Consider the following 26,726-nt stretch of genomic DNA (forward strand, 5'->3'; position numbering starts at 1 on the left):
GAAGAATATTAGGAAACCATCCAACTTGCAATGTACACCTTATGGAAATGTCCTGTGGAATTCCACTGGGATTAAATGAATAAGTTTCTATGGAAATGTAATAAGACTGCACAGAAATTACTCTAAAACCTATAGAATTCAATAGAAAATTATAAACCTTCTTCGGAGAGACAAGGTGGGTGAAGTAATATCTTTGATTTATTCACCCACCTTGTCTCTGACCAACACAGCTACAACACCACTGCAAACTTTCTTTGTTTTTTGGATGATCTTATAGTGTTGTATAGCAAAAATATAATTCTCTGAAATTCTGTACCATTCTATAGCTGTGACACTTTTTGAGTGTAGTGCAATTCAATCCAAAGCACCCCCATTGTTTAGAGTGGGGTGAGCGAGAAGCTAAAACCAATTTAGAAGTTAGTCACATAACACCATGTGCCTGTACTAATGACCTTCATCTTTTTAAAATGAATTTTTGTATTCTTATTTGCTCTTTCTCCGAGGGTAACCACTTTCCAGATTTTATCTTGCAGGACCAAGTAGATATGTCATGGCATTACTGCCCAGTCAAGTTGCATCAGTGCATAATATTGCATCATCATGTCAAACACAACATTGGCATCAGCCTGTGGTGTTGCATTGATATGGTGGCACACAACATCAGTATGTGTCTGTGCAGTGCCCTGCCATGAGGATAGCTTCATCGTGATTTTAAGACTGCCCCAAAAGTATTTGACACTCTAAATTGCTGTAGATGCTATTATGCGCTTACAGGACGCAATCCTGGGACTCGCCTGTGAATTTCATGACGGATGGCAGCTGGCAGCACTAACTTCTCCCTAGCTTTTCACAGCTCTCTCTCTTTAATTTCGAGGGAAGAAAGTGAGCGAGCGCCTCCACAGCAACCAATACTTTATCGAGGCATCCAGAAATGGGTATGGGGTTAGAATGAGAACACATGACTTCTGAGTTTCACTTCTTCCACCAATTTAGGGAACAAGAGACTGGAGAGGCAGTTTTGCCTACTGGATAGAGCACTTGACTGGGCTCTAGACACAGCTCTGCTGCTAGGTGACCTTGGGAAAATCACTTCCCTACTCTGTGGCTCAGTTTCCCCACCTGTAGAATGGGGGTATTGATACTAAACTCCTTTGTGAAGGACTTTGATATCCACTGATCAGAAGTGCTACATAAGAGCTAGGAATTACTATTCGATAATAACCATCCTCCCCCACCCCCTTCTAGAATCTTCTGCACCACAGCACTTGGATAAGTGTGGAATAATTCTGTAAAGGGAAAACACTCACCAAGATCCCCTTGACAAATGTCAGTTCTTGTGGCTCCTCCAGTTATAAACTGTGGGTCTTTAACAATTTCCTGAGAGAGTAAGAGAGAAAAAAATCATTTAAAATATGCCTGGAAAAATATAGCATCATTTAGGGGATGAACCTGTCACCAATATGCTACATGCATTACTGCAAGCCTTGAGGAACTGGCTACCACACAATAGTACAGACACTGTGATACACTGTGTTGAGCCTTTGTTGCTAATTATTGCGTGTCACAATGAAACGATCATTTGTTCTCATGTTTTCTAATTAACGTCGTGCTGATGAAAGGTACTGGATTGACAACCCTGAGAGAGCGAAGTCCTGTGTTCACTTGCAGAGCATTTATAGCATAGGCAGTGGTTAGCAACCACAACATCTTCCCTTAAAGAGAAAAAGGCTGATCCCAACCTTTGTTTGCCTTACCAAGTAATGTCAGTTTTAAGTGGGAGCTGGAGCAAGTGTGACACTCCACACCCTTGAGCGTCCAAAGGTTGAGAGGGGCTGAGCCGATAAGACACTTGTAGAAAGGAAAGCAATGTTGACTGGCATTTCTTGGATTATTTTAAGTTCAATTAAAAATTTCACAGGATGTTCTGCATTGGATAGAAAATTAGGTTTGTAAAACAATGAATCTGTCAGGGATTTCCCCCCTTGAAATCTAACTTAAAGTTGTCACTTCAAGAAAAAGCAATCACTTTTGCCGCTGGTTCTCTACTGCACTTGTGGCTCGTTGAATGGAGCCGTTGGAGTATGATGGGTAAGGCTGCAATTTAGTCACAGAGGTCACGGAAGTCACAAAATCCGTGACTTCCAAAGATCTCCGTCACTTCAGCCAGTGCAGGCTAGGAGCTGCAAGGTCCCCTGCCGCCTGTGGCAGCAGGGAGCTGTGGGGTACCCCCATAGTTCCCAGCCACCACGGGTGGCAGGGAGGAGCACCACACCTCCCCGTCGCCACCGCTCCTGGCCACCATGGGTGGCAGGGGGAATCCGCCACTCCCCCCTGTCGCAGGCGGCAAGAGGGAACCATGGGTGGCAGGAGAGATCTGGCTTCCTGCAGCACGGGGGGATCCCTGCTGCTCCCACCCACCATGGGTGGCAAAAGGGACCCACAGAGCTCCCAGCTGTGGCGGGCAGCAGGGAGGATCCCCAGAGCTCTTGGCCACCACGGAGGAAGGGGAGACCCCCCGCTGCTTGGAACCACCAGTGGAGGGGGAACTTGGAGCTCCCACCCACCGCAGCTGCCCAGGCTACCCATTTTGTCGTGGTTATTTTTAGTGAAAATCAGGGAGAGGTCACAGGATTCTGTGAATTTTTCCTTATTGCCCATGACCTGGCCATGACTTTTATTAAAAATATTCATGACAGAATCTTAGCCTTTAATGATGGGTCCTTATTGATCTTTGTCCTTGAAGTACCCCTTTTATCGAAATATCTTAGGTATTTCTATGGCTCTCTGACTATAGTGCCTCAGTCTTTGATGTAGTTATCTTTGCAATACCTCTGTGAGCTAGGGAACTACTCTTATCCCTGTTTTACAGATGGAAAACTGAGGCATAGAGAAGTTTGCCCAAGATCGCACAGGAAGTCTGTGGTGAGCACTGACTGAACCCACTCCTTTAAAATGGCAGGCGAGTGCCCTACCCCTGGATCATCTTTCTTTCAATGGATAGGCCTCCCTCTCCTTTTCTACCCTCACAGACTCCCTGGCACACCTAAGAGATCTCCCCGCAGTTCCACCTTTGTGCTGGAATACATGTAGCTACAAATACCTTCTCTTGTCTCCCTCAAGAATGAAGACAGATGCTAGTCCCCATCTGTGAATGGAACCAGCCAGTATTCATTCAGGACAACCAGAAAGCAATCACCTCAATATTCTATAACAATGGGATCTACTACAGTGACAAAGAGAAACTTTTTTAATATAAAGGACACACAGAAAATATGATAGTATAAACATGTAGCTTGCCTTCCAGAGCAATAAAGATAAGCTGGCAGAATTGATTGTTACAGAATGAAGGCCTGATCCAAAGCCCATTGAAGCCAACGGAAACCCTCTCATTGCCTTCACTGGGCTTTGGATCAGGCCCTAGGGAAAGAAAAGAAATAACATGGACAAAATGTTCTCTCATACATTTTGTGACCTATCTCCGTTTCTCTCTAGAAAGCCACCCTGCCTCTCATGACTACCTAGGGAATACTGCGTGTCATCAGGAGGGCTGCAGATGCACACTACCTTGATGTACCTAAGTCAGTAGTCAAGTTATACCTGCACAATCCCACAGAAATCACAATGGGTCAGGGGTGCTGGAACAATTTGTATAGTGGGGATGCCGAGAGCCACTGTAAACCCTGAATATGATGGAAACCACTTCAAGCCAGGGGTGCGGTAGCCCCCCCAGCACCTATGCTAGGGGTCCAAACCTGTACAATGCTAAGCTCCTAAAAGTTAATTGGATTGTGGGGGTGTAAGTGAGAGCATAATTCAGCCCTCTATCTCTATGCAGTAGCAGTTTCAATACCATAAGAATAAACACCTTTCAGTGACGCCATGTCATCTTCTGAGGCATTTCAACACAATGGCAAATGAAACTCAATGTCAATCCCTGCAAAGTAATGCACACTGGAGGGGATAATGTAAACCACTAAAACACTTCACAGCATTCTAAATTAACTGGATCAACTCAGGAAAGGGACATGGGCATAAGTATGGCTAGCTCAATTAAGACCTCTCTGCTCAATATGCAGCTGTGGTAAAAAAGCAGCAAAGATGTTACGTCGCATAAGGAGTGGCGTGCGAATAGTATGGAGAATATTAGAATGCAGTTATATAAATCAATGGGGTTCAGAAAAGGGCAATGAGAATGATCCTAGGCCTGGAAATAGTCTCTTGTGAAGAGGGATTGTTAAGATTGGGACTGTTTACCTTAGAAAGGAGATGAATAAGTGGGGACATGATAAAAATATACAATAATCATCAATGGGCTAGGCAAGGTAGATTGGGAGCTCTGTTCTCCTACCACATAACACAAGAACAAGGGGACAGTCAATTAAATGAATAGGTGGGAAATTCAAAACTGATTAAAAGGATATTTTTTCACATAATGTGTAATTAAACTGTGGAACTCATCCTAGGTGCTGGAACTAAGGGTACATACACCCTCACCCTCTGGCTTGAAGTGGTTTCCATCATATATAGGGTTTACAGTTTGGTTCAATGGCTTTCAGCACCTTCACTATACAAATTGTTCCAGCACCCCTGGAATTCATTAAACTTGAAGTTTTTGATGCCAAGAACTTATGAAATCATTGGACATTTATATGGATCTCAAGAATGTCTAGCGTTAATATAATTAATGACAATACAAAATTGTGGCAGGGATATTAAATCTCATGTTTCAGGATTTAAGCCAATATCTAATTACTAGAGATTGGGATGAGATGCGCCTAGTGCAGGGGTGTTATACTTTCCTCTGAAGCATATGGCACTGGTCACCATCAGACACAGGATATTGGACTAGATGGACCTTGTCTGAGGCAGTATGGCAATTCCTCTGTTCTTAGGGAAAGAAAATAATTCTGAAGCACTGGGGAACGCAGCTTCTGCATGATTTACACCTACTGTGGCCAATAAATATCACCCAACTGTCCTGTTTCTATTCCAGGCTGAACACTATGGGATAAATTCATCCTATGACTGTGCCAGCTTCCACTCAGACACAGGGTCCCTGAGATGGAAAATCCACCAAGTGATGATATGGTGATACACAGTAGCCGTCCGTAATTTCCTTCCACCAGGGGAAGGAGGAGACTAGCACAGTCCAAAAAGTGGCTGGTGCTGGTTCAGGAGGAGACAGGGTCCAAGTGCATTGATTCAGCACGTCACAGCAGTAGTTGGTAGTGGAGCAGCTTCTGTGGATCTCTGGAAGAATTTTAAGCTGCTTCCACCCAAAGGACAGTCCAATGGAAAAGAGGCAGCCACCTCTGATTAAATATCCCCCTGGTTGCACCAGCAAGAGTGATCCTTGCTCAGTGAATTCTGGTTCACGTTGTACCAGAATTCGGTTGCTTGTTGCCTGATGAAACCTTTCCTGAGGCAAATGGACACAGGGGATCAGACCCTAAGCACTGTACATAACCCTACCCTGGGGATGTTGTACATGCCTTTGACACATACCTAAGTTGTCTGCTTTATCTTACGTTTTGGCAACATTTGTATAGCTTGTCACGCCAATAAAGTCTCATGGAATTCAACTGAACAAAATGGTTTAAGTCCTGTGCATCCAGTTAGTCAATCTGTCCTAAAATCCTGTTGCAGAACTGGTTGTATAAGTGATAGAACAGTTTCAAGGCTCCCTCCTCTGTGGCACATACTAGGAGTGCCCAGTTAGGTCTCAGGTCTCTAGCTGTCACCTATCTCTGGGCAGGGACCCTTGTCCCATGCCATGTGACTGGAGGTTTTAAGACTGCTCAGCCTCTTGCCTTGCCATGCGATGTCCCCAGCCACCCAGTCTGCCTAATGGCCAGTGCTTGTGCTTTTTTCTTTCTTTCCGAGGGCTATGAACAGTGTATTGCCAGCAGTAACAAGCTACTGCACTGCCCTTTCTAAGCAAGCACAATAATTGAAAAGATTCCAGAGAAAACATAATGAACAACAAAAGAACCAAGACATGCTAAAAGCTAACCAGAGATCCACCCATCAGTCTTAGGGGCCCTGGTAGGCCAAAGTCCTTCCAACCCAGGAGTCCCCTTGGACAGAAGGTCCTGTCCATTTGCTGGATCAGAAAGCAGGCCCTCAGTCAGTTGAAACCCAGCCTCGTTATAGCAAAAGCCCTTTTTTTATTTGGTGGTCTCTGGAAAACCCAGTTTCAACCAGTATCTGCAACCCCTCCACCCCCACATTGGGAGTAGTATATCTCTGGAGGTGTTTACAACCTATATGGTTCCTTAATCGCCCCTCAACTGTTTTTGGTTCTTGGAGGAGCTGTGATTAGCCTGCCCCCTGGAGTTGCATAGGATCCCTGGCCAATAGTGATCCATAAACTGAATACGGTATGGTCCCTAAAGATATTGCATACAATTGCAATATCTGTCACAAGTGGGGCCACACTATTTCAGTTAAGCAGTTGAGCAAGAAGCCGCTTTATTGATGCCTTTGCAGAAGGATGAAGTTCAATAGAAAAACAATAACAGGGGAACAAATGCAATCCTTCAAACACAGCAGTTCCCTAGAAGGAAAATGAGTTGGTTTGTATTTGTTTTAGTGTATTTAATAGTCATAATTCTGTAGTGTTGAAAGATTCTGATTCCTTCATAGCTAACCAAGGCCCAAGTCCAGGTCCAGGTCCGGGCAATGAAATCTGGCAATATCCCAAAATTAGTAAGTTAAACAGCCTGCAGTTTTAGACTTTCAGGGCACACTATAAAGTGAATCTGTTTTGCCAGGCTTTTGTACATGGGGCAGATGGCTGGGGATTAATACGCTCAGCAAGGGTGGGGTATTATTTACAGTGTGTGATTATTTTGTTATGTTGGGGTGGGGAATAGGGATAAATTGCTGAAGTTGTATATGTATTATACTGTGTACATTTTTGGTTCTAGGCACCTAGGAAGTGGGAGAGATGCTTTAAAAAATATCTACACATCTAAATAAGTTTAAAAATACACCAACACATAAGGGTGCATGTTCAGAGCAATTTATAGCAGCAGCTATATGTAAAGATCATATGTAGTGTACCTGACTCCACACAGGATAAAACACGGACAATCTCCACAGGAAAATAAAGGTCAGCAGCACCGTTTGGTTTTCTCATGCCTATTGAACAAGCTTTATAGCAACTCATGTTTTTAAAAAGTGGGTATTTGTCAAAGTGGGTAGTCAACATCACATAAAACCCTATAACGTGGCAAGCCCTTCACTTTGCTATCTACATGAGCCAGTTTGCTACGCCCAGACCTGCTGCCATGAAATATTGCCAAGTTCTGGAGTTACCCCCTTTGCAGATAATCCCCGCTGCATACGGCAGCATCCCTGTGAATCCATTTGAATGCTGACTTGTTAAAGACCTAGTAGTGGACCTGGCAAACGGGGTAGCCCTGGAGGTGCATTTTGACCAAAGTTCCCAATTCAGGAGGCAGCAGCCAAGTGATTAAAAAAGCGACCCACCCTCTCAATGATCAGACTGCATGTCCCAACCCATGTTGAGTGCCCCACCTGCAATGTGCTGAGCATATTGCAGCCAGTTCTCTGTTCCATCCTGGTCTCTTTATGCTAGTTTGGTGGCAAAGGGAGGGTAGAATTGGCCTCAAGAATAAGGGTTTTGCTGAGTGGCATAAAGCCAGAGAAAATGGCTCTGTGCCAGATCCCCCTTGCAGCACCGTGATAGAGTGTGCTGGGGTTATGGCTGGGGGAAGGGTTCAGATTATCCCTGTTCTGCAGCTATTTTCATCTGAGGAATAGCCCCAAGAGACTTGATACTGGCTGAGTACAAGCTAGAGCAACCATGAGACTGCTCTAATTTACACAGGGTGCCCAGGTAAGAATACAGTGAGGCACAAAGGTGGTTTAAAGCCACCTTCCCCCCAGGCCCTGTTTCTGCAGTGAGCAGAGCAGCGATCTGGTCCTTTAGATATCACTGAAAACTGAGGGAGCTTAGTCTCACTTGGAAAGCATTCAACACCTTTCAGCCTTTATGGAGCATAATACTGCATCTTTGTAACGAAAAGGCTCAATCCTGCTCCTATTGAAGTAAACACAAACATGCCAAAAGAGCACAGTCTTACAGAGGAGGAGAAGAAAGACATTAACATCTGCACAGCAGGTAAAAATGAGAAACGTCCACGGGCGATTAAAGTCATTAGCCCGAGCTGTAAGTCACACATTAAATCAGCATAATTTATGCTCATGTAGGGATGAGGATGGCACCTTTAGAGTGTTTCCTGGATTCAAAGGAAGTGGCAGAGGGCAAGTGACCTGCCCACATTCCTTCAAGCCACATGCCTTTCATCAAGAAGCAGTAGTGAGTTTGATGTGTCACAGTTACAGAAAACACTGGCAAGTCAAACCAGAACTTGTCATGACCTGACCCACCTGCTTGTTAAATACACCCTGACATGCGACCTGTAACTAAATGATTTAAAAAAAAAAAAACATTCATAGTCCTAACAACATTACCGTGGAGGAAAAAGTGAGGGGGATTTTTATTTTAATAATAGGCATTGTATTAGAATTGCTGCTTAAAGGGAACTTAAGTATGCTGCTTAAGTCTGAAGCGATTAAGAAACTCACATTTTAAGAGAGAGATGATTAACTCAATCTGTCCCCAAACGCCCTAAAACTTTGTGTACCTCCCTCAATAACCTTTACTCCCTATGTATCGGGTGCACAGATCTACCACCGTACTCTTTCTGTGCACAACCTCCCGAGGCCAGGACATTGGTAACCAACACCATCTAGCTCTGGATGATAGCATGGTATTGAGGTATCCCAGCTCATTTTTACAAATGATAGTTCATATCCTACTTGTATAAAATACCCTTCCCACCAGACTAAATGACTTGTCGTAGTAATGAGATAAGGAGCCTTTCAAGTCCAGGCCACTAGTGGGAATCTGTCTTAGATTAATAGTAACCAAACCATATTACTGTCTGATAATTGTTTGGTAGCCTCTGTAAAATGAGTTAGTGGTCACAGGGCAGCTCCTAGAGAACTATCTCTGTATCATAATTAGCACCCTTGTGGCCATTCTCGTGAGAGACGTAGACCTCAATTCTCCTTTTGCTTACCACAGTGTAAATCGGGGGTAATGTTCCTGAATGTCCCTTATGACAATGTAACCCAGAGGAGAATCAGGTCCCAAGGAATGAATGGGCATGAAATCTGAACCATGGGCGGCCCTTGTCTGCTTTAACAGATTTCAGTTTCCAGGGCTACCAAGCCTACACCTTTCAGGAGCACTAAATTTTAAAATCACTTCTCCTTGTGATTTTGCATAGCAGTCTCCACACTTTGGGAATGTGGCTTTACAGGTGCTCTTGTTCTGCTTATATACAGCCCTACCATATTACATTGTTAGAATTGTGAGTGTGTTGTTACTACGCAGTATCCAGGAGTCACCTTGAAGGAAGGCCCTGATCCCTGTCATTTTAATCCAGTATGAATGGTGGTGCAAGGGCTAGGTGAGAGGCGAGTTGCAGTGGTTCAAAGTAGTGGCAGCTGCATTTACAAAGGGGAGATGGGAGGTCATAAGGAGCCCAACTCAACCCCCAAAGTGGGAGGTATTGGGTGAAACAGGGACAATGACCAGGGCAGGCAGGCAATCCACTGATGGAATGACTTTCAGAGATTCCCATCAGCAGAGTTTGCGCAACCCCCCCTGTCCTCCACAGAGGGGAATTCCACTGTTGGGTGCAATAGTATTCCATGATACAGGAAGGAGAATGTTACAGCTCTCCATGGCAAATTTGCTGATTTGGCTATGTGCCTGACTGCATATTCAATAATTATTGAACAAAAGGCTATTTACAAACTAAACATGGAATGCACTTTCAAGACACACCTTCATGTTTCTTACTAATGGAATGCAGATACAGGTGCATGGCAATGCCTTACTATGTATAATATGATTTCATTCCAACACCAACACTCCTCCAAAATCTGGGAATTGACATTATATTACACTACAGAATATGATACATACCTGGGGAAACTGACTGGAATAGCTGTTGTGGAATGGATTGTTCTGCAATAACTATTCAGGTCACTTTTCCCCATGTAGACATTCCCTAAGTAGATGTAACTTACATACCAAAGAGATGAAAGAAGGTGATACTCACAGTAGTCCAAACACTACTTTAATTTATAGTTTCTTCTGGCTCAAGAGAGGGTAAATTACAATAACTTGGTCTCCCTTCCATATTGAGAGTGTGTGTGTAAGCCGGTGTGAGAGAGTCTGAACTGGTGTAAAGAAATCTCACTTTCATGATCTTACATTTCACCTCTGCCCCCAAACTGACTGCAACATTCAGCTCTAGTTCTGGAGGTTGGTGGGGGTTGTTCAGATCAGGAGAGTTTTGATTCAAGTCCATTTCTAGACCGCAAATTCATTTGCATTGGCAAGCGATGGGGAAAAAATTCTTTAGTTTTTTTCATTCCGTAATTTAAATGCCTGTGACATTCCTAGGCACTGACTATTACAGAACATGTGATATTTATGCTGGGCTAGCCACTAACAATCTAAATAATACATCAGGGTATAGAGAAAAGAGAGGTGGATCATGCCAAGAGGAAAATAATGAGGAAGGGGTCACATGTTCTCCAACATTAATAAAAAAGTATCTGTTGGAAGATATAGTTTTAAAGGTTTTCTTTTCCAATAAGAAAGAGAAAGCAGGACAGTATTGCTAAATAGCTTTTATTATTTTACAGCAGTTGGGATTTGGCATATAGGTCCATATCCTCAGCCTTTGTAAATCAGCAGGGCTCTATTGACTTCAGTGAGGTTATGCGAATGTACACCAGCTGGCCTATACTGTGTACACACACACACACCTTTGACAAATTAGAAAGTCCTTCTTATACTGAATAAAGGAGATAAAGCTATTTTTGGGTGCAAATCTGAGAGCTGGCAATGCAGTTACTCCATTTATTTTAATATTCTTTACACAAACTACTATATAGAGGGTTTATTATCTGACTTCTAATAATATTTGAGGTTTTTTTAAATTCCACAGATGATTATTTCTTCAAGTTTTAAAAATGCCAGGTCAATTTGGCAGATGAGAGAGACAGCATTAGTCAGTCTCCCTTACACAAACAGAGAGAGACAAGATGGGTGTGGGAATATCTTTTATTGGACCAACTTTTACGTTGGTCCAATAAAATATATTATTACCTCACCCACCTTGTCTCTCTAATATCCTGGGACCAACACAGCTACAATTACACTGCATACACAAAACTCCGTGACACTTAGCCTCCGTTATTCCCACTTACTGATATGAAAGGGAGACTAAACTGGCTTGATTTACATGCTGAAGAGCCAGAAGAAGGTGAAACTCAAAGTAGGGTATGGGCTGCTGTAACTTATACCTTCTTATCTCCTCCTGTTAGCTGCTTTTCTTGCTACACTGCTCACACGCACACACAGCAGAAATCACAGCCTAAAGGCACATCCCATGTCAAGTCACTTATTTGGCTTGAAATTCTTCCAAATTCAGCTTGCAAAAACTAGTGACAGCTGGATCTGGAAGAGACGCTGAAGACAGACCACTCTCCATTGCTCCAAATAATGACTTGGAACAATTATGATACTAATGGACCCCTGGTAGAAAAAAAACATTATTGACTACTTGATAGTCACTGTGTGTTTCAGAGGGAAAGGTAAACAGGACTTTTGCAAATATTTGCAGTTGGTACCAGATACAGTATGTAAGAATCACACAACCACATCATTTCACTATGACCACACCTTCAAATTTATAGCTTATCTTCAGAATATATGTTCCACAATTGGATGTAGTCAATGGACTTTATGCCATCTCACACCTAGCACCTGCAGGAAGCCACCCTGTCCCTGGGACAGCAGTAGAGACAGCACCTGGGCGACCTCAGTCCCATGTGGGTTAGGCAGCCTGGGGAGTAGGACCTGATGCGAGAAGTGTCTGTAGCAATTCCATAGTTAAGTTTGAATTTTTCCCTTAAAGCGGGGATTCAGCCTCTTTGTTTTGTATGAAAACTAGAGAGCATCCTTCCCATAATTACAGCACATACACTTTGGATACAAAATGAATTTTCTGAGACTTTACCAGTAAATCTGTTAATTAGTTTAGGAACTATAATTAACTAAGAATGGATCTTTTGAGAAATATAGCACCCGCTGGCAGACCGTTGCTTTGCCCTTAAAATCTCAGTAACAGAGTAACACAGGCTCTTTAATTAAAACTCACTAAAATCTTGTGCAAAGGCTACACTTGACTATTTTTTTTATCAGTGATAATGTCCCTCCATTTTTCTTCCTAGCTGAAAGACAGAAGTCTTAACTCTGCACTGCAGTGACGCCATGCCACACCTGTATGATTAGGATCAAGGCATTTTATGGTCTGTGGCCGCAGCTTGGATTAAAATCAATTTTTAAAGACAAGTTTGTTTTTATTTTTCCATTCTCTTCCTCCTTCAAGGTGTCATTACTGGGCTGAGTTAAAGTTCCTGTTGAAGGAGAAACTTTCAGTTGTGAAGTATGGCAGGAAAAGATGAGCATTAATCCTTAACAAATATTTCAAATGTAACCTGTGCACCAGATTTCAGCCAGTTTTTACTGACTGAAAAGTGTATGGCAGACAGGGCACAGCTAAGGTTGCTTGAGTGGCCCATCTGCATTTCCAGACCTTAACATGTTTGAATTTCTTTTAAATTTAACCTTAACTGTGGATTTCCTAGTTTTATAACAGAAAGAAAAGGAGGACTTGTGGCACCTTAGGTGCCACAAGTCCTCCTTTTCTTTTTGCAGATACAGACTAACACGGCTGCTACTCTGAAACCTAGTTTATAACAGTAGGTTTTGGGATCATTATAATGTACCCGGAATGTCTTTTACTCTAAATGATTCATATGTACTCTCAACCTTAGCTCTATCTTAACATAGCGTTTGTCTAGGAATAATGCTAGGCAGCAGGCTTGTTGGAGGTAGTCTATATGGACTACTACTCAGCATGCTACTATACAGACTACAGAAGGGGGCACCAAAGAACAAAACTAACTAAATGCAAAATTCTAAAGTGAATAAGTCAGGTTTTCTGACAGGGTAGAGGAGATGAGAAGGGGTTACAGGAGTTATGGTTTGATATGGAATTTTTAAATGTAATTTAAAAAAAATGTTTCAAAACCACCACATTGTACACATTGTTTGTGCATGGTATGATCTGATTACGGTTTCCATCATTTTTCTTCTGCCCCTTCAATTGTTGGCTACACATTTATGCAGCTGGTCTTACATTAGGCCCGATTCTGCAAAGATTAAGGCAGGTGCTTAACTTTAAACATGTGAGTAGCACCGCTGAATTCAACAACATTCAATCTGCTGTGGATACGAACTACCACAGCCCTTACTGAGGATGGAAAATATGGCCCTTACAAATTGACTAAAAATCATGGACTCAGTTCACTCTGGATTACACAGGCACAAACCAGGAATAATTCTATTGAATACAATGGAGTTACACTGCTGTAAAAACCACCAGAGGAGGGTCAGACCAAAAATAAGTAAGACATACAGCATGCACATGTATATTGCTTATATGTAAAGCTACAAGAGATCTGATTTACACCTGTATTTATCTATCCATCTATACGTGTACTTCTATCTCTCTCCACACACAGACCATGTCAAAATTCTCTCTCTTATTCCACATGAGCAGATCCTGATTCATACTGAAATTCTTTGGGGCAGAGACTATGGGTGAAATCTATGAGACTATGGCCCCACTGAGAGAAAAGGCAGAACTCCCATTGCCTTCGACAGGGCCAGGATTTCACCCCTTGTGTCTATAAAGCTCCATATACACGTATGGCGCTCTGCCCCTCTTATGTTCCTTTTTGTTTTGATTTATCATTAAGAAGTCCAGTGTCATCTGACTCTTGGCAGGAGAGTTGGAGATATGACGCATAGCAAACGTGAGAACAACCTCATACTCACCCCAGGCCTTTTCCATACAAAGGGGATGGGGGGCTTCTCACTGTAGAAGAGAGAGGAGATATTGGCTGGGAAGTCGCAGTCCTCAAATAGGGTCCCCTTCTGCTGGCAGTGGCACTTCAGCTCCTCATATGTCTGGCCAGAGGAGTGTGTGGCATGAGCACTCTGAGGTAGAGGGGGAGACTGCGGTCTCGCGTCCCGGTATGTGTAAGGCATTGTTCTGCTCCACGGGCAGTAGCAAAAGCTCCAGTGATCACAGAGATAAACGGGAGGTGGAGGATCAAGGGAAGGGGGGAGAGAAAAATGCCAGCAAGCAAACAGAAGAGAAAAGAAACAAGATGCTCTCTACAAGAAAGAATAAAAAGAGCCTGTGTGCTGCGGGGAAGTGAAAAATGTGCCCAAGCACCTCCTCTTTTGCACCTGTTTGAATGACAGGGAGACCTCCCTGTCCACCTGAAACAACAATAGAAAGGAACGCCCTGAGAGCAAACAGAAAAACCCTGTTTGGCCTTTTTAGGAGTTCCAGCTGCTTGGCATGCGCCCTCTGGTATACTATCTCAGGAACCACAAACAGGAGTTAAGAGAGAACTCTATTTCGTTCATGTGACGTGAACCTGCTGCACCCAGGAAGAGACAGCAAGCATGTGAACACCCTCAAACCAACCCTTTCTTACTCTAATGATATGGCCAGGGTGTGGAACTATTTTCTTTGCTGGCTGAATAACTTTGAGAAACGCCACTGTGCATGAAAATCTCTCACAACTCCTGATAGAAAGTTACCTAATTATGGGCTTTCACCAGTTAGGTTCCTTTCACCACTCCCTATCCCTGATCAAAGGTCACGTGAGATAACCTCTGCAAGGAGGCCGCCAATGCCCCAATCCTCCTTCATATAACAGCAGAACCAGAAGGAACTCCAGAGCTTCTTCACAGACTAAGTGGCACAAGGGAGTCTCCTTCCTGCTATGTACTCCATGGGACAGGACAAGGATGGGAACTGCCCATAGGCCCAGGAATCTTCAGCATTGAGTATGATATCAAAATGAGGGAAAGTTATGTTGAAGGAGGGAGGGATGATGAGGGGTGTGGGTGGAATGCTCACAGGATGAATTGCCCAGGATGTTATGTGGAGTGCAGACACAGCATGGCTGGGTGGTGCAGGAAGGTATGTGTGTGGGGTTTGAATGGTGAGGGAAGGGGGCACTTTGCCCTGAAAGGGGATTTTAGTGGGTTGTGGGGAGGGAGATTTGTATACATTGTAGACCATGTTTTGGAGCAAGATGTGTATATAACAGCTACCTAACTAAGCAAACCTATTTTTGTGGCCCATGTCTATCCATCCTTCTATTTCATGAACTTTTGTTTGTAGCTTTCACAGCATGTCCATTAGATTGTAAAATCTTCATGCTAGAGAGTGTGTCCATCTATCTGATCTGCAAAGTGCCTAGCACAGTACGAGTGCTGTGAAGAAATAAAAGTAAAAAATACTATTTCAAAGCCAAAGTTGGAGTGGACATTCTTCCAGGCCTGTAAAGGTTGAAGATGCAGACTACTTGACAAAAAATATAGCTAATGTATTACAAAACACTGCCTTGTCATGCAAACACTGCTAGCTTTTCTTCCATTTTAATTGGTACTCTGCCAGCTCAGTCAATCTTGCTGCTAAGATACGATTTATGGAAATCAGTTAGGTGAATCAGAATGCATTCCTTTCTGTTCTGTTCTTTTCCATAACAATGTGGGAAGGAAACCCTTCACTTTCAGAGTGAGTATTTCCTTATTTACCTCCCAGAATTGTATTATTGCTATGACTGCCTAGATACCCCAACTGAGCTCAGGGCCCCACTGTGCTCAGTTCTGCATAAGCACATTGTAAGAGAGAACCCTTGTTCTAAAGAGCTTACAGTCTAACCAGACAGGACAGACACAAGAGGTCAGGGGAACAGAGCCATAGAGAGGGGAAATGAATTGCCCAAGCTTACACATCAGGTTAGTGGAGTGCAAGAAAATAATGAAATGATTTTGTGATCTTCATGCTCATGATGGGCGCAAGATTGATAATGCTGAAGATTCCTGATCTGAAGGAACCATCACCTGTATGGCTAAGTGGACAATTAAATCCATTCAATTTCTGGTGAAACTAACAACCAGGATGCAGATTACAGTGTTGATTATTGTGATACTCACATCTGGACAGAGTAACAACCCATTTCACGTAACTTGCTCACAGCTTTTGGATGCTGCTGGGCTGGATTTGAACTGGTGAGCTAGAAGCGAAAGGCCTTGTGTCTTATTATTCCTCTCTTGAGCAATAGAACACTGGTTTTTAGCATTGTGTCCTCCCTTCGAACTCTCAGAGCAAACACATGTTGCAAGAGGCAGTGTGATGTCAGTCTGTTCATAGCTAAATGTGACCATGTGAATGGACAGATGGTGACATTTAAAGGGAAGTAAATGTAGTGCTTGGGATAGCTGGGAATACCAAAGTCCTTTCTGTTCATCCACAGAACAGGTACAACATGGGTAGCAGCAGTGCACACTCCTCCACAGTGTCTCATTTAAAACCTCAAGATCCGAACTGATCACTCCAGGGGTGAGAAGACAATTCAGTCCTTGGTCTCCGCTTCGCCTGCCAGGAAGGGAGCTAAGCTGCGGTCAGCTGTGATGTGGATGGATTGAGATAAACTCACTTCCTGCAGGCCACTGAAAAACCTTTGATTTTGTAATTCATTTCTGTGGGGTGTAAATATCTTAATAGGAGTGACATGTCCAGACGTACTCTTCAAGGGCACAGCATGGCGACATGAGGGATGTAAAGGCTGGCAATTCATGCTAGGGCTGAATTCTTGTTCTTCTTTTCCTCCAGGCACCATTAAACATCTCTTCACAAGATACCTTGCAAACAGTTTTATATTTCCTACAGCCAAGGTTCTTATGCTTTCTCATAGTGTGGGCCACAGGCTAATAGAGATGGTCTCCTAGAAGCTGGTGATCACACGGATCCAGCTCCCCTCCCCTTGGTGATCACATGGACATGGCTGACCTTTCACTGGTGATGGCACAAATCTGTCCCCACTCTGGCTGGCGACTGCACAGACCCGCCTCCAGGCCCGTTGGGGATCATACAACACCCATATGAAGGGTAATATCAGGATAGCACTGTATTTTTTTTTTCTGTTAAAACAATTTAACAGGTGGCCACAAGGAGGAGCGTCAGCACTATGTGCCCAGCCAGCTCTCCATAATCCATCAGCAAGTGCTCTGCTCACCACAGTCTGGGAACCACTAAACCACGCTAGGTGCTCTTCTCTATGCCTTCTTCCTTTGCGCTCTCTGATGATAATTCAGTGTTCTCGTTTTGTATCTCTCTAATCCATCTAGCTATGGTCTTATAACACACCCATCGCGGCAGTAACTGAGCATCAGTGTCCCCATTGTATCTGAACAACTAAGCCCAGATTTTAAAAGGTATTTAGGTCCCTAACTCCCACTGCAATTTATGTTCAGTGGCTATTTCGTGCCTTTAATAAAATCAAGTTTGCTACATGTCTCCTTGTGAAGTTTCCCTCCACTGCTCATTTCTGTCATTGCGTGTCATATTGGCAAACACTACCAGCTCTATTTGCTTGGAGGTTTGTTGGGTTTTTTTTAAAAAGACTGCTATAAGTAAGCCCAATGCATAAAGACCCTGGCTCAGACCTGTAAATCTTATGCCTTTTCTCTGCCTTCCTTTGGGTGAGATTCTCACCCCCTCCTTCAGCCTCAGTATAGCTGGTAAAAGGGTCACGGCACCATAAAGGACCTTGAAAGCCTTGGGTCTGATCAGTGGAGAATTCCCCCAAATACAGGAACGGAGGACGCCATCCCGAGCCCTGGCATAGGGGTGTGCCAGAGGCAGGGCTGCAGCATGGACCACTGCTGAGATTCTGGACAGTCATGCTGCCCATAAGGAAGTGGAAACAAGCTACTAAATTATACCGAGGTTTGTGTTGGACTCCGGAGCAGCCCAGAATCAGGAGGTAGAGCTTAAAGCCATTTTAGCCCCCACCTCCCAATGGCCTACGAGTAAAATTTTTGGTGGGGCTCAGGGTTGAAGCCGTCACAGGGGGCGTAGGAGCCAGATCCACCTATACTTGTGGATCTGGGAGGGGTGAGGCAGCACAGGTAGGCATGGCATGACAGAGGGGAGGAGCCCCATGTGCCAGCTTGCAACACCACTCAAATTTGGGGTGGTGGGGCAGGTAACCTGGGCCACCTCCTTAACAAAATTCTCCTTGTGTCCCTGGATCAAACATTGGTGGGGCGCAGGGCCTGCAGGCCCATATGACCCGGTGCCTATGCCTGAGAGTTCTGCGCTCTGTCTAGGCACAGCACACAATCTCCTCCTTGGTCAGTAAACTTGTTGAGTGTGTTTTTCTTAGTCATATTTCTATTATTTCTCTGCTATCCAGACCTGACTGACTCTTACCATTCTGGGTTTAAAGCGGGTCACTCCAATGAAACAGACCTGATTATGGTCTTTAATAACCTTTCTGTTGTTAAATCGCTTGGTCTGTCGTCATTTTTAATTTTGCTGGATTTAGCCACAGCCTTTGACCTGCCTGATTTTGTAGGACTCTTGTTCATTGGTTATCCTCCACATAAGCTGAACTCGACTTGATTCATCCTACTCTAAAAGATTGTTTCAGGTTATATGAATTTATCCTCATCCCACTAACACTGCAAGTAGACAGTGTTTTGAGGGTCACTGCTGGGTTTTGTCTAGAGTATTTTATCATTTCCCTTGGATCTGTAAGGATACAATTAAACATTTAAATAAATTACAAGGCTTTAAATACCACCCATATGCTGATGAAGCTCAATATCTGTTTCTTTCCTTCCTGGTATGATATTTAAACACTAGTCTCAGTTTATATTGGTAGATTACCTCTGAGTTTCACATTGAGGTTTAAGTTCAAATGCTCCAATCACAGTCATTAAATCACAAAGTTTCTTCTTGGCTCAAAGTTGCTCAACTGGGCCCAACGCTGTGTGAAACTCCAGCCAATCTCACTCATACCTTGGGTCAAGTTCACTGAAAGGATCACAAGCTGCAGCAAACCTTTCACGAATCAGGGTCATGTTTTGGGGTTTAACGACCGTTCAAGCCAGCTGAAATCATTTCCAGCATGGAGTTTTTGTGGAGAAAGTTTTGTTTGGTGTGGAGTCATAATATAACACTTAGTACACTTTTTCTGTTGATCACAAAGTAGTCTGGATAGATGGGTAAGCGTTTACAGAGGGGTGAACACCGATGCTCAGACAGGTTAAGTGATCAAGTGCACACAATGAGTCCATGGCTGGGTTGGCTCTCCTGTGCCCTATCCACTGGACCACCCTGTCTGTCTAGATGTCACTTGCTATACATTAGCCAAATGTGCTCAGAATGTTTCAGATTTACTATTCTGTCTGAAGAACAGAGGGAAAAAAGATTTTGAAGATCAAGGGTGAAAATCCCTCAAGCCAATAAAAAATGCATTAAAAACAATAGATACCAAAAATTCTAGTCCAATTAATGCTCATTGTTATTATTAAACAGTTATATTGGGGTAGTGACAAATGGTTGTAGCCATGTTGGGGCCCATGGTGGCAGGCACTGTCCAATCATCAAATAAAAGAAGTTTCAGTCTAAAATGTTTTGTCAGTATCTGCAGAGTACAGTACACAATTGGTCTTGGTCTGCACAGCACCTCGCATAATGGGTCCCTGGTCCATGACTAGGGCCCCTAAGCACTATGGTAACACAAATAATAAATAATAATAATCTTTACTCCAACTCTCTGTGTCCATCTTCATAGCCAAAACTTTGGGTTTGTTCTGTGGGATAACTGATGCACATTAGCTCTCTTGCTGCAAAACCCTAGTGAAGACAAGTGTGTTGTTTTTACCACGATGTAGCTAGGAGAGGTCAACACAATGCCCCTTGCCTGCTGTTAATCTCACTTAGCTGACCTCACAGCAAAACTACAGTGCTTTGTCTCCACTAGGATTTTACATCGAGATAGCTAACACGCGTTAGTTATCCTGTGGTAAAAAACACACCTTGTTTGTCACTGAAGACAAAGCCTGTGGTTTAAGTACTTCATTGCAGGGGGAGCTGGTACTGTCCTCTATATTAGGTTGCCTTGCTTCACACTTCCCCTTATAAAAGAGACTTGAGACCTTGTTTGAGATACTTTTCCACCTTCACTGTTTGCAGCAGGCGTTTGAAAATCATTCCGGGGTGCGTGTGTGTGGGGGAGTGTGTTTCTATGAAATTCATGTAGGTTTTGCTGAGATACAAGCACTTGAAAATCACCATTTTCTTCTTGTTTGCATTGCTCAGGAAAACATTAGTAGCCTGACAAAATAACTAACCATGAACATTACTTCTATCCTCTTGTGCGTAAGCATTATACAACAGTCTTTATTTACAAGGGAACATACTTATTTTTGACAGGACCCTTGCCTCAGCACAGGAAGGATGCATAAGGAGACAGAATTAAGGTTGCACAACTGTAACTGTAACTCAGGCATTCCATAACTTGCAAGTGCTTGAATTTGCAACATAAACAACATCTGTCTAATGTAGTTTTATATGTAATATTTACATACAAACCGCTTTTCATAGAATCATAGAATATCAGGGTTGGAAGGGACCTCAGGAGGTCATCTAGTCCAACCCCCTGCTCAAAGCAGGACCAATCCCCAACTAAATCATCCCAGCCAGGGCTTTGTCAAGCCTGACCTTAAAAACTTCGAAGGAAGGAGATTCCACCACCTCCCTAGGTAACGCATTCCAGTGTTTCACCACCCTCCTAGTGAAAAAGTTTTTCCTAATATCCAACCTAAACCTCCCCCACTGCAACTTGAGACCATTAGTCCTTGTTCTGTCATCAGCTACCACTGAGAACAGTCTAGATCTGTTTTGTGCTTTAGTGATTTATATTGTCACCAAAAATCCTTAATTTAAAAAGCTGTATATTGTCAGTTTGAACAGAGTTTATTCTCCTGAACAGAGTTTATTCTCCTTAAAAGCAGTTATCAGTCCCAATAAGTACAATAAATTTCATGCAGAAATTTAGTACAATAGTTTTCTTGGACTTTCATTATTGGGTCCTTCAAAGTCCTGACAGGGAACAGAGAGGACTCTGGGAATTTCTTAATACCTTTTCCACTAAGAATACTTTAGGCCAAATGTATTCTTCCCTATCTTTATGCCTTGGATAAAATTTTCCACTATACAACAATCCTGATGTCACTCACTTTATTAGAAACCTAACTACTGAACCAAGGAAAGAACTAAGATAACATTTTATTTCAGGTCTTTGATTCTTTACATTAAAAAAAAAATCAAAACAGAATGAAAATGGATCCCAAACTGCAGCACAATAAATATTTGTTAAAGTATCTAGTAAAAAATGGAAGACCATGAAATTCTGATTTTCAGAACGACTGTTATGCTATTTAACTCTGAAATACAGAAAATTGACAAGTTATAGTTTTACTTCCTGTAAAACAATAGTAGATATAGCAAATATCTAAAGCTTGGTCTGCTTTTGTTTAAAAAATTATAGGCTTAATAAGGTAAAGGAATAACACTGTCCCCAGTGACTATTTGATAGCCACACCTACGAACATTGTATAGTGTAGTACACACAACACACATATATTATGCATTACAGATGATAGGGATCTAGAGGTATAGCTTCACAAGGGGGCAGAATCGGCTAAGAAACTAGGCACTGTAGTTCTAAGAGGACTTGTTAACACCCTTTTCTGTGGTGTGAATTTTCAATTACTTCAAAGCTTAGACCAGAAAATAGTTACACACAGGCATTTCTACTCCTATGCAGAGCAGCGTTCACTGTGAGCCTATGCTGACAGGATTGTAGCTAGCAAGTCATTGGCAGACATGTTGTCTTCTGCCTACAGAAGGTCCCTAATCTTCTGAGGCAGAGCTACCATCTTACAGAGTAAGATCACAGTGGAGGCAGCTAGACACAGAGCTCTACCAGTATGTTCATAAAAGACCTGATAAAGAACCAGAAAAACTGACAGGCCACTAAGATATATTGTCCCAGTAAAATAAAAATGGCATGCTATGTCATAAATAGTCTATGCACAGCCCTCACCTACTGTTTACCGAATGTACCTAAGTCCAGCTTCACAATATTCCTTCTATTCCTTAATTTTGAAATATATGTACACATTATTAATGGTAATAGCTCACTCTCTCTACATATCTATCAGAGTGAAGCCAAGACTGGGATTTTGAATCAAATTGCTTGACATTTCAGAGAAGTTCAGATTCCCATCTGTAGATCCAAACCCAGTTTGGTTCTGGAGAGCATCTCAAACTGGAAGAGACCTAGTCAGTCAGTTCTGGTTCAGAGTGACCAAAATCTTGTGCGAGCAGCTGAGTAAGGGCCTGAGCCAAAGCCCAAAGGAATCTTCCCACTGATTCATTGGGCACCGGATCAGGGCCCTAATGAGGTTTTTGCCATTTGAGACTGAAATCTCACAAGAACTGTTCAAAAGATTTCAGGGCTATTGAATGTGAACCCAAGCCCTACTTTAAAACTACCATGGATCTGAAAACCACCTACACAGCTCCCTTCTCCAAATCCTTATCTCTTAAAATGTTTCTGCCAGTTTGAGTAATACTTCCAGTTCTCCCAGTATTCCCCACTTTAAGAATGGGGAACCTCTCTCAAATTGGTAAATGTGGGAAACTTAAGTACAACCACTGTACATATATCTAGCACTTTTGACCCTAATGCATTTTACAAACTATACACCTATAGCACTGCTAAATTGCAGCCACTTCTGGGATGGAAGGTAGCAGCCAGCCAGTGCCCAGAATACTGCCCAGTGATGAGAGGGAACATTTTGTTTTAGAGCGAAAAACAAAAATAAAAATGCAATGATTTTTTTTTTAAACATCCCTGCAAAGCAGACCAGATTAAAGATCTCTCTCACACAGTAAATTTGTATGGAACTTAATTTTTCACCTTGGAAAGTTAAAGAGATTCGGATATTTGCTTCCTGGGACTGTAGGAATTTAAATCCCAAGGCATACAACATTACGTCCCTGACAGCAATAGCCAAGCCTCTTCCCCCACACTTGTCTGTGATGCAATAATTAAATAAATTGACTGAGCTTATACTGCTGGTTTCCTCAGATGGAAAGCATTGGGGTGGGGTTGCACTGCCGCCCTTGCACCAGGCAATGCCAGTGTAGCAACATTCAGCAAGTCTCACTGTATAGTGTTCTCCTCTGGGCTCTCCCCAGGTAGAACACTCTTCAAGCACTGCCACTCAAGCGGTGTATTTCCTTTCCTTCCCTTGAGCAACGCTGACAGAGAAGCCCCAGGGTCTAGTAGATAAGGCATTGGGCTGGGAATCAGGAGATCTTGACTCTATTTCCAGAACTGCTACAGACTTGCTGTGTGACCTTGGGCAAATCACTTCCACATTGTGTCTGTGTTTCCCCTCCTATCCTTTGTCTGTCTTGTCTATTTACATTGTTAGACCTTTGGGGCAGGGACTCTCTTATGATGTATGTGTACTGTATCTAGCACAATGTCAAGATAGGCCTCTGTGTGTTACTGTAGTGATAACAACCATCTGTAAAGTACTGAGAGATACTTTAGGATGAAAAACTGTGCACACGCACAGAGGAATATTAGTTATCCTTATATAGGAATCATTTAAAAAATGCTGTTAAAAACATTGCATCTTCCATGGGGAGTGGAGGGTGGGAAAAGAGAGAAATTTATACAAATGCAGAGAAACCTCTGTACCCTGGACCTGCAAACAGAAGTCTTATCAAACCAAACGTAATTATAAGATGGAACAAAGTGAGCTAGTGTTAATATAAACTCATTTGTAGGTAATAAATCATTAGATGAGCACCACAGATAGAATATCAATGCAGTGCAGATCTTCCTCAAGGGCAATATTCCTTTGGAAGCTTTCTACGCTCCGTGTACCAGTAGCCATGATGATATTTTGAGGAGGACTGAGTTAATTAAGTTAAGCAAAGAATAACTGTGTTCAAGAGCACGAAGGTACATCTGAACAAATTGCTCAGCATGGTAATCTACAAAGCAACTGTTTACTTTGCTCATGACTGGGTGATTGGGGGAGCCTAATAGACTTATGGGAGGCTTATTTGGCTGTTTCCTTCTAGAGGAATTTGAATGACTCATTGGTGGATAAACTGGGAATAACTGCCAGAGTTTGGTATATCATTAAATTATATTAAAGAGTGGGATTATTCAGGAGCAGCAGGCATAGCAATTGAACATCAGATACTTACGGTAATACCAGGGTACAAAATATATAGGAATGACAGGATAGTCATGCAGGTGGGAGAGTGGCATTAGATGTGAAAGAAAGCATAGAGTCAAACATAGCAAAAATCTTAAATGAATCAAACAGTACAATAGCATCCCTATAGATAGAAATTCCATGCTTGAATCATAAGAATATAGCAGTAGGAATATATTACCAACCACCTGACTAGGATGGTGATTGTGAAATGCTCAGGGAGATTAGAGAGGCAGTAAAACAAAAAACTCAACAACAATGGGGAATTTCAACTATCCCAATCCTGACTGGACACATGTCACCTCAGGATGGGATGCAGAGATAAATTTTCTATACATAATCAATGACTGCTTCTTGGAGCAGCTAGTCCTGGAAGCCACAAAGGAAGCGGCAATTCTTGATTTAATCCTAAGTGGCGCACAAGATGTGGTCCAAGAAGTGAAATAGCTGAACTGCTCAGTAAGAGCGATCGTAACGTAATTACATTTAACATTCCTCTCTTGTAGGAGAGAAAATACCAAAGAAACCCATCATAGTAGCATTTAACTTCTAAAATGGGAACTACACAAAAATGAGGAGCGTAGTTAAATAGAAATAAAAAGGAAGAGTGAAATTCCTGCAAGCTGCACGGAAACTTAAAACACACCATAATAGAGGCTCAAACTAAATGTATACCCCAAATAACAATAATAAAAATAAAAACAAATAAATAATACTAAATAAAAAATAGTAAGAGGACCAAAAAATGCCACCATGTCAAAAAAGAGACATTAAAATTGGGAAAAGTACAGATAAGGAAAACAAAGATGATTGGGGGTATGGAACAGCTTCCATAGGAGGAGAGATTAAAAAGACTCAGACTGTTCGGGTTGGAAAAGAGATGACTGAGGGGAGATATGTTAGAGGTCTGAAAAATCATGACTGGTGTGGAGAAAGTAAGGAAGGAAGCGTGATTTACCCCTTCACATAATACACAAACCAGGGGTCACCCAATTAAATTAATAGGCAGCAGGTTTAAAACAAACACAAGGAAAGTACTTCACAGTCAACCTGTGGAACTCGTTGCTAGGAGATGTTGCAAAGGCCAAAAATATAACAAGGTTCAAAAAAGAATTAGACAAGTTCATGGAGGATAGCTTCATCCATGGCTATTAGCCAATATGGTCAGGGATGCAATCCCATGCTCCGGATGTCCTTAAACCTCTGACTGCTAGAAGCTGGGACTGGATGACAGGGGATGGATCACTCAATAAAATACCCTGTTCTGTTCATTCCCTCTGAAGCATCCAGCACTAGCCACTGTCAGAAGACCAGACATTGGGCTAGATGGACCATTGGTCTGACTCAGTATGGCTGTTCTAGTGTTCTTATCTAAGGGACAAAGCTTTTATGATGCAGAGAGTCCCAGATCACTAGTGCTCTACCTTTTTAAACTAAGTAGCACAAAACCCCCCCAGAAAACCATGAAGCCTTTTGAAGGATCATTGCCTGAAATAGCTGCAGTGGCAAAGTCTATGCAGAGCCATGCTGGCAAACAGTTGTCTCCTCCTCTACATTCTACTCTATTTATCCTCAATCAGGAATTGTGCATTAGCCTCTTTGTGGCTAGCCCCATCCAGAATCTGCGCTGCAGAATCACTGCTGGACCACAACTATGAATTTTGCTTAACATACCTGGCACATCAGCAATGAAGCTGTTCAATGCATGAGCAGCTTCAGCTCAGGCATTTTCCCTACAAAGTGATAGCACTCTACATCCCAGGGGCTTGTATCCTTTTTTCATTGGACTTCTCACTTGTGATGGACTGGGGCTTAGATGCCCCCTTGTCAACGTCCTTCCATGCTGTGTGCTCTGATACAGGTACCTTGTCTCATCTTTTTTCCTGTACATTTGCTCTCCTGTTCTCCAGTTTCCCTCTCTCCTCTTTTTCGCTTTCTGTTGCTTAGTTTCTATTTTTGTTTTTCAAAAGAAGTTAGGAATCAGGAGATTCCCAGCTCTGCCACAGACTTCTGGGTGACCTGCGGCAAGTCACTTACTCTCTTACTCAGTTCCCAATTTTCTGCTTGTGGGTTCTCTCCTTTTCTCCCACCATTTGCCTGTCTTGTCTATTTAGACCAGGGGTCAACAACCTGCAGCACAGCATGCGAGCTGATTTTTAGTGGCACTCTGCTGCCAGCTGGGGTCCCAGCTGCTGTCCCCACACATCCCACTGCCAGCCTGGATGGACAGAACCCCAGGTTGGCAGTGGGCTGAGCGGCTCAGCCTGCTGCCGGTCTGGGGTTCAGTCTGCTGCCCGTGCTGCTGGTCTGGGGTTCAGTCTGCTGGCCTGGGGTTCAGTCTGCCGGCCCCTGTAAA

At 42.9% G+C, this 26,726-nt stretch overlaps 1 protein-coding gene across 2 annotated transcripts in view; it reads right to left on the reverse strand.

The window, feature by feature from the left end:
- Positions 1-14,384, reverse strand: part of CAPN9 (calpain 9) — a 48,371-nt gene extending 33,987 nt beyond the window's left edge. For both annotated transcript variants that reach the window (XM_073335250.1, XM_073335251.1), the window contains exons 1-2: positions 14,021-14,384; positions 1,308-1,377 (exon numbers count right to left, since the gene is read on the reverse strand). In XM_073335250.1, coding sequence (XP_073191351.1) covers positions 1,308-1,377; positions 14,021-14,233 — 283 coding nt within the window. In that variant the 5' untranslated portion in view covers positions 14,234-14,384. The remainder of the gene's footprint in view (positions 1-1,307; positions 1,378-14,020) is intronic.
- Positions 14,385-26,726: the final 12,342 nt, after the last annotated feature.

This window comes from Lepidochelys kempii, chromosome 3 (genome assembly GCF_965140265.1).
Source record: "Lepidochelys kempii isolate rLepKem1 chromosome 3, rLepKem1.hap2, whole genome shotgun sequence".
Taxonomy (NCBI): Eukaryota; Metazoa; Chordata; order Testudines; family Cheloniidae; genus Lepidochelys; species Lepidochelys kempii.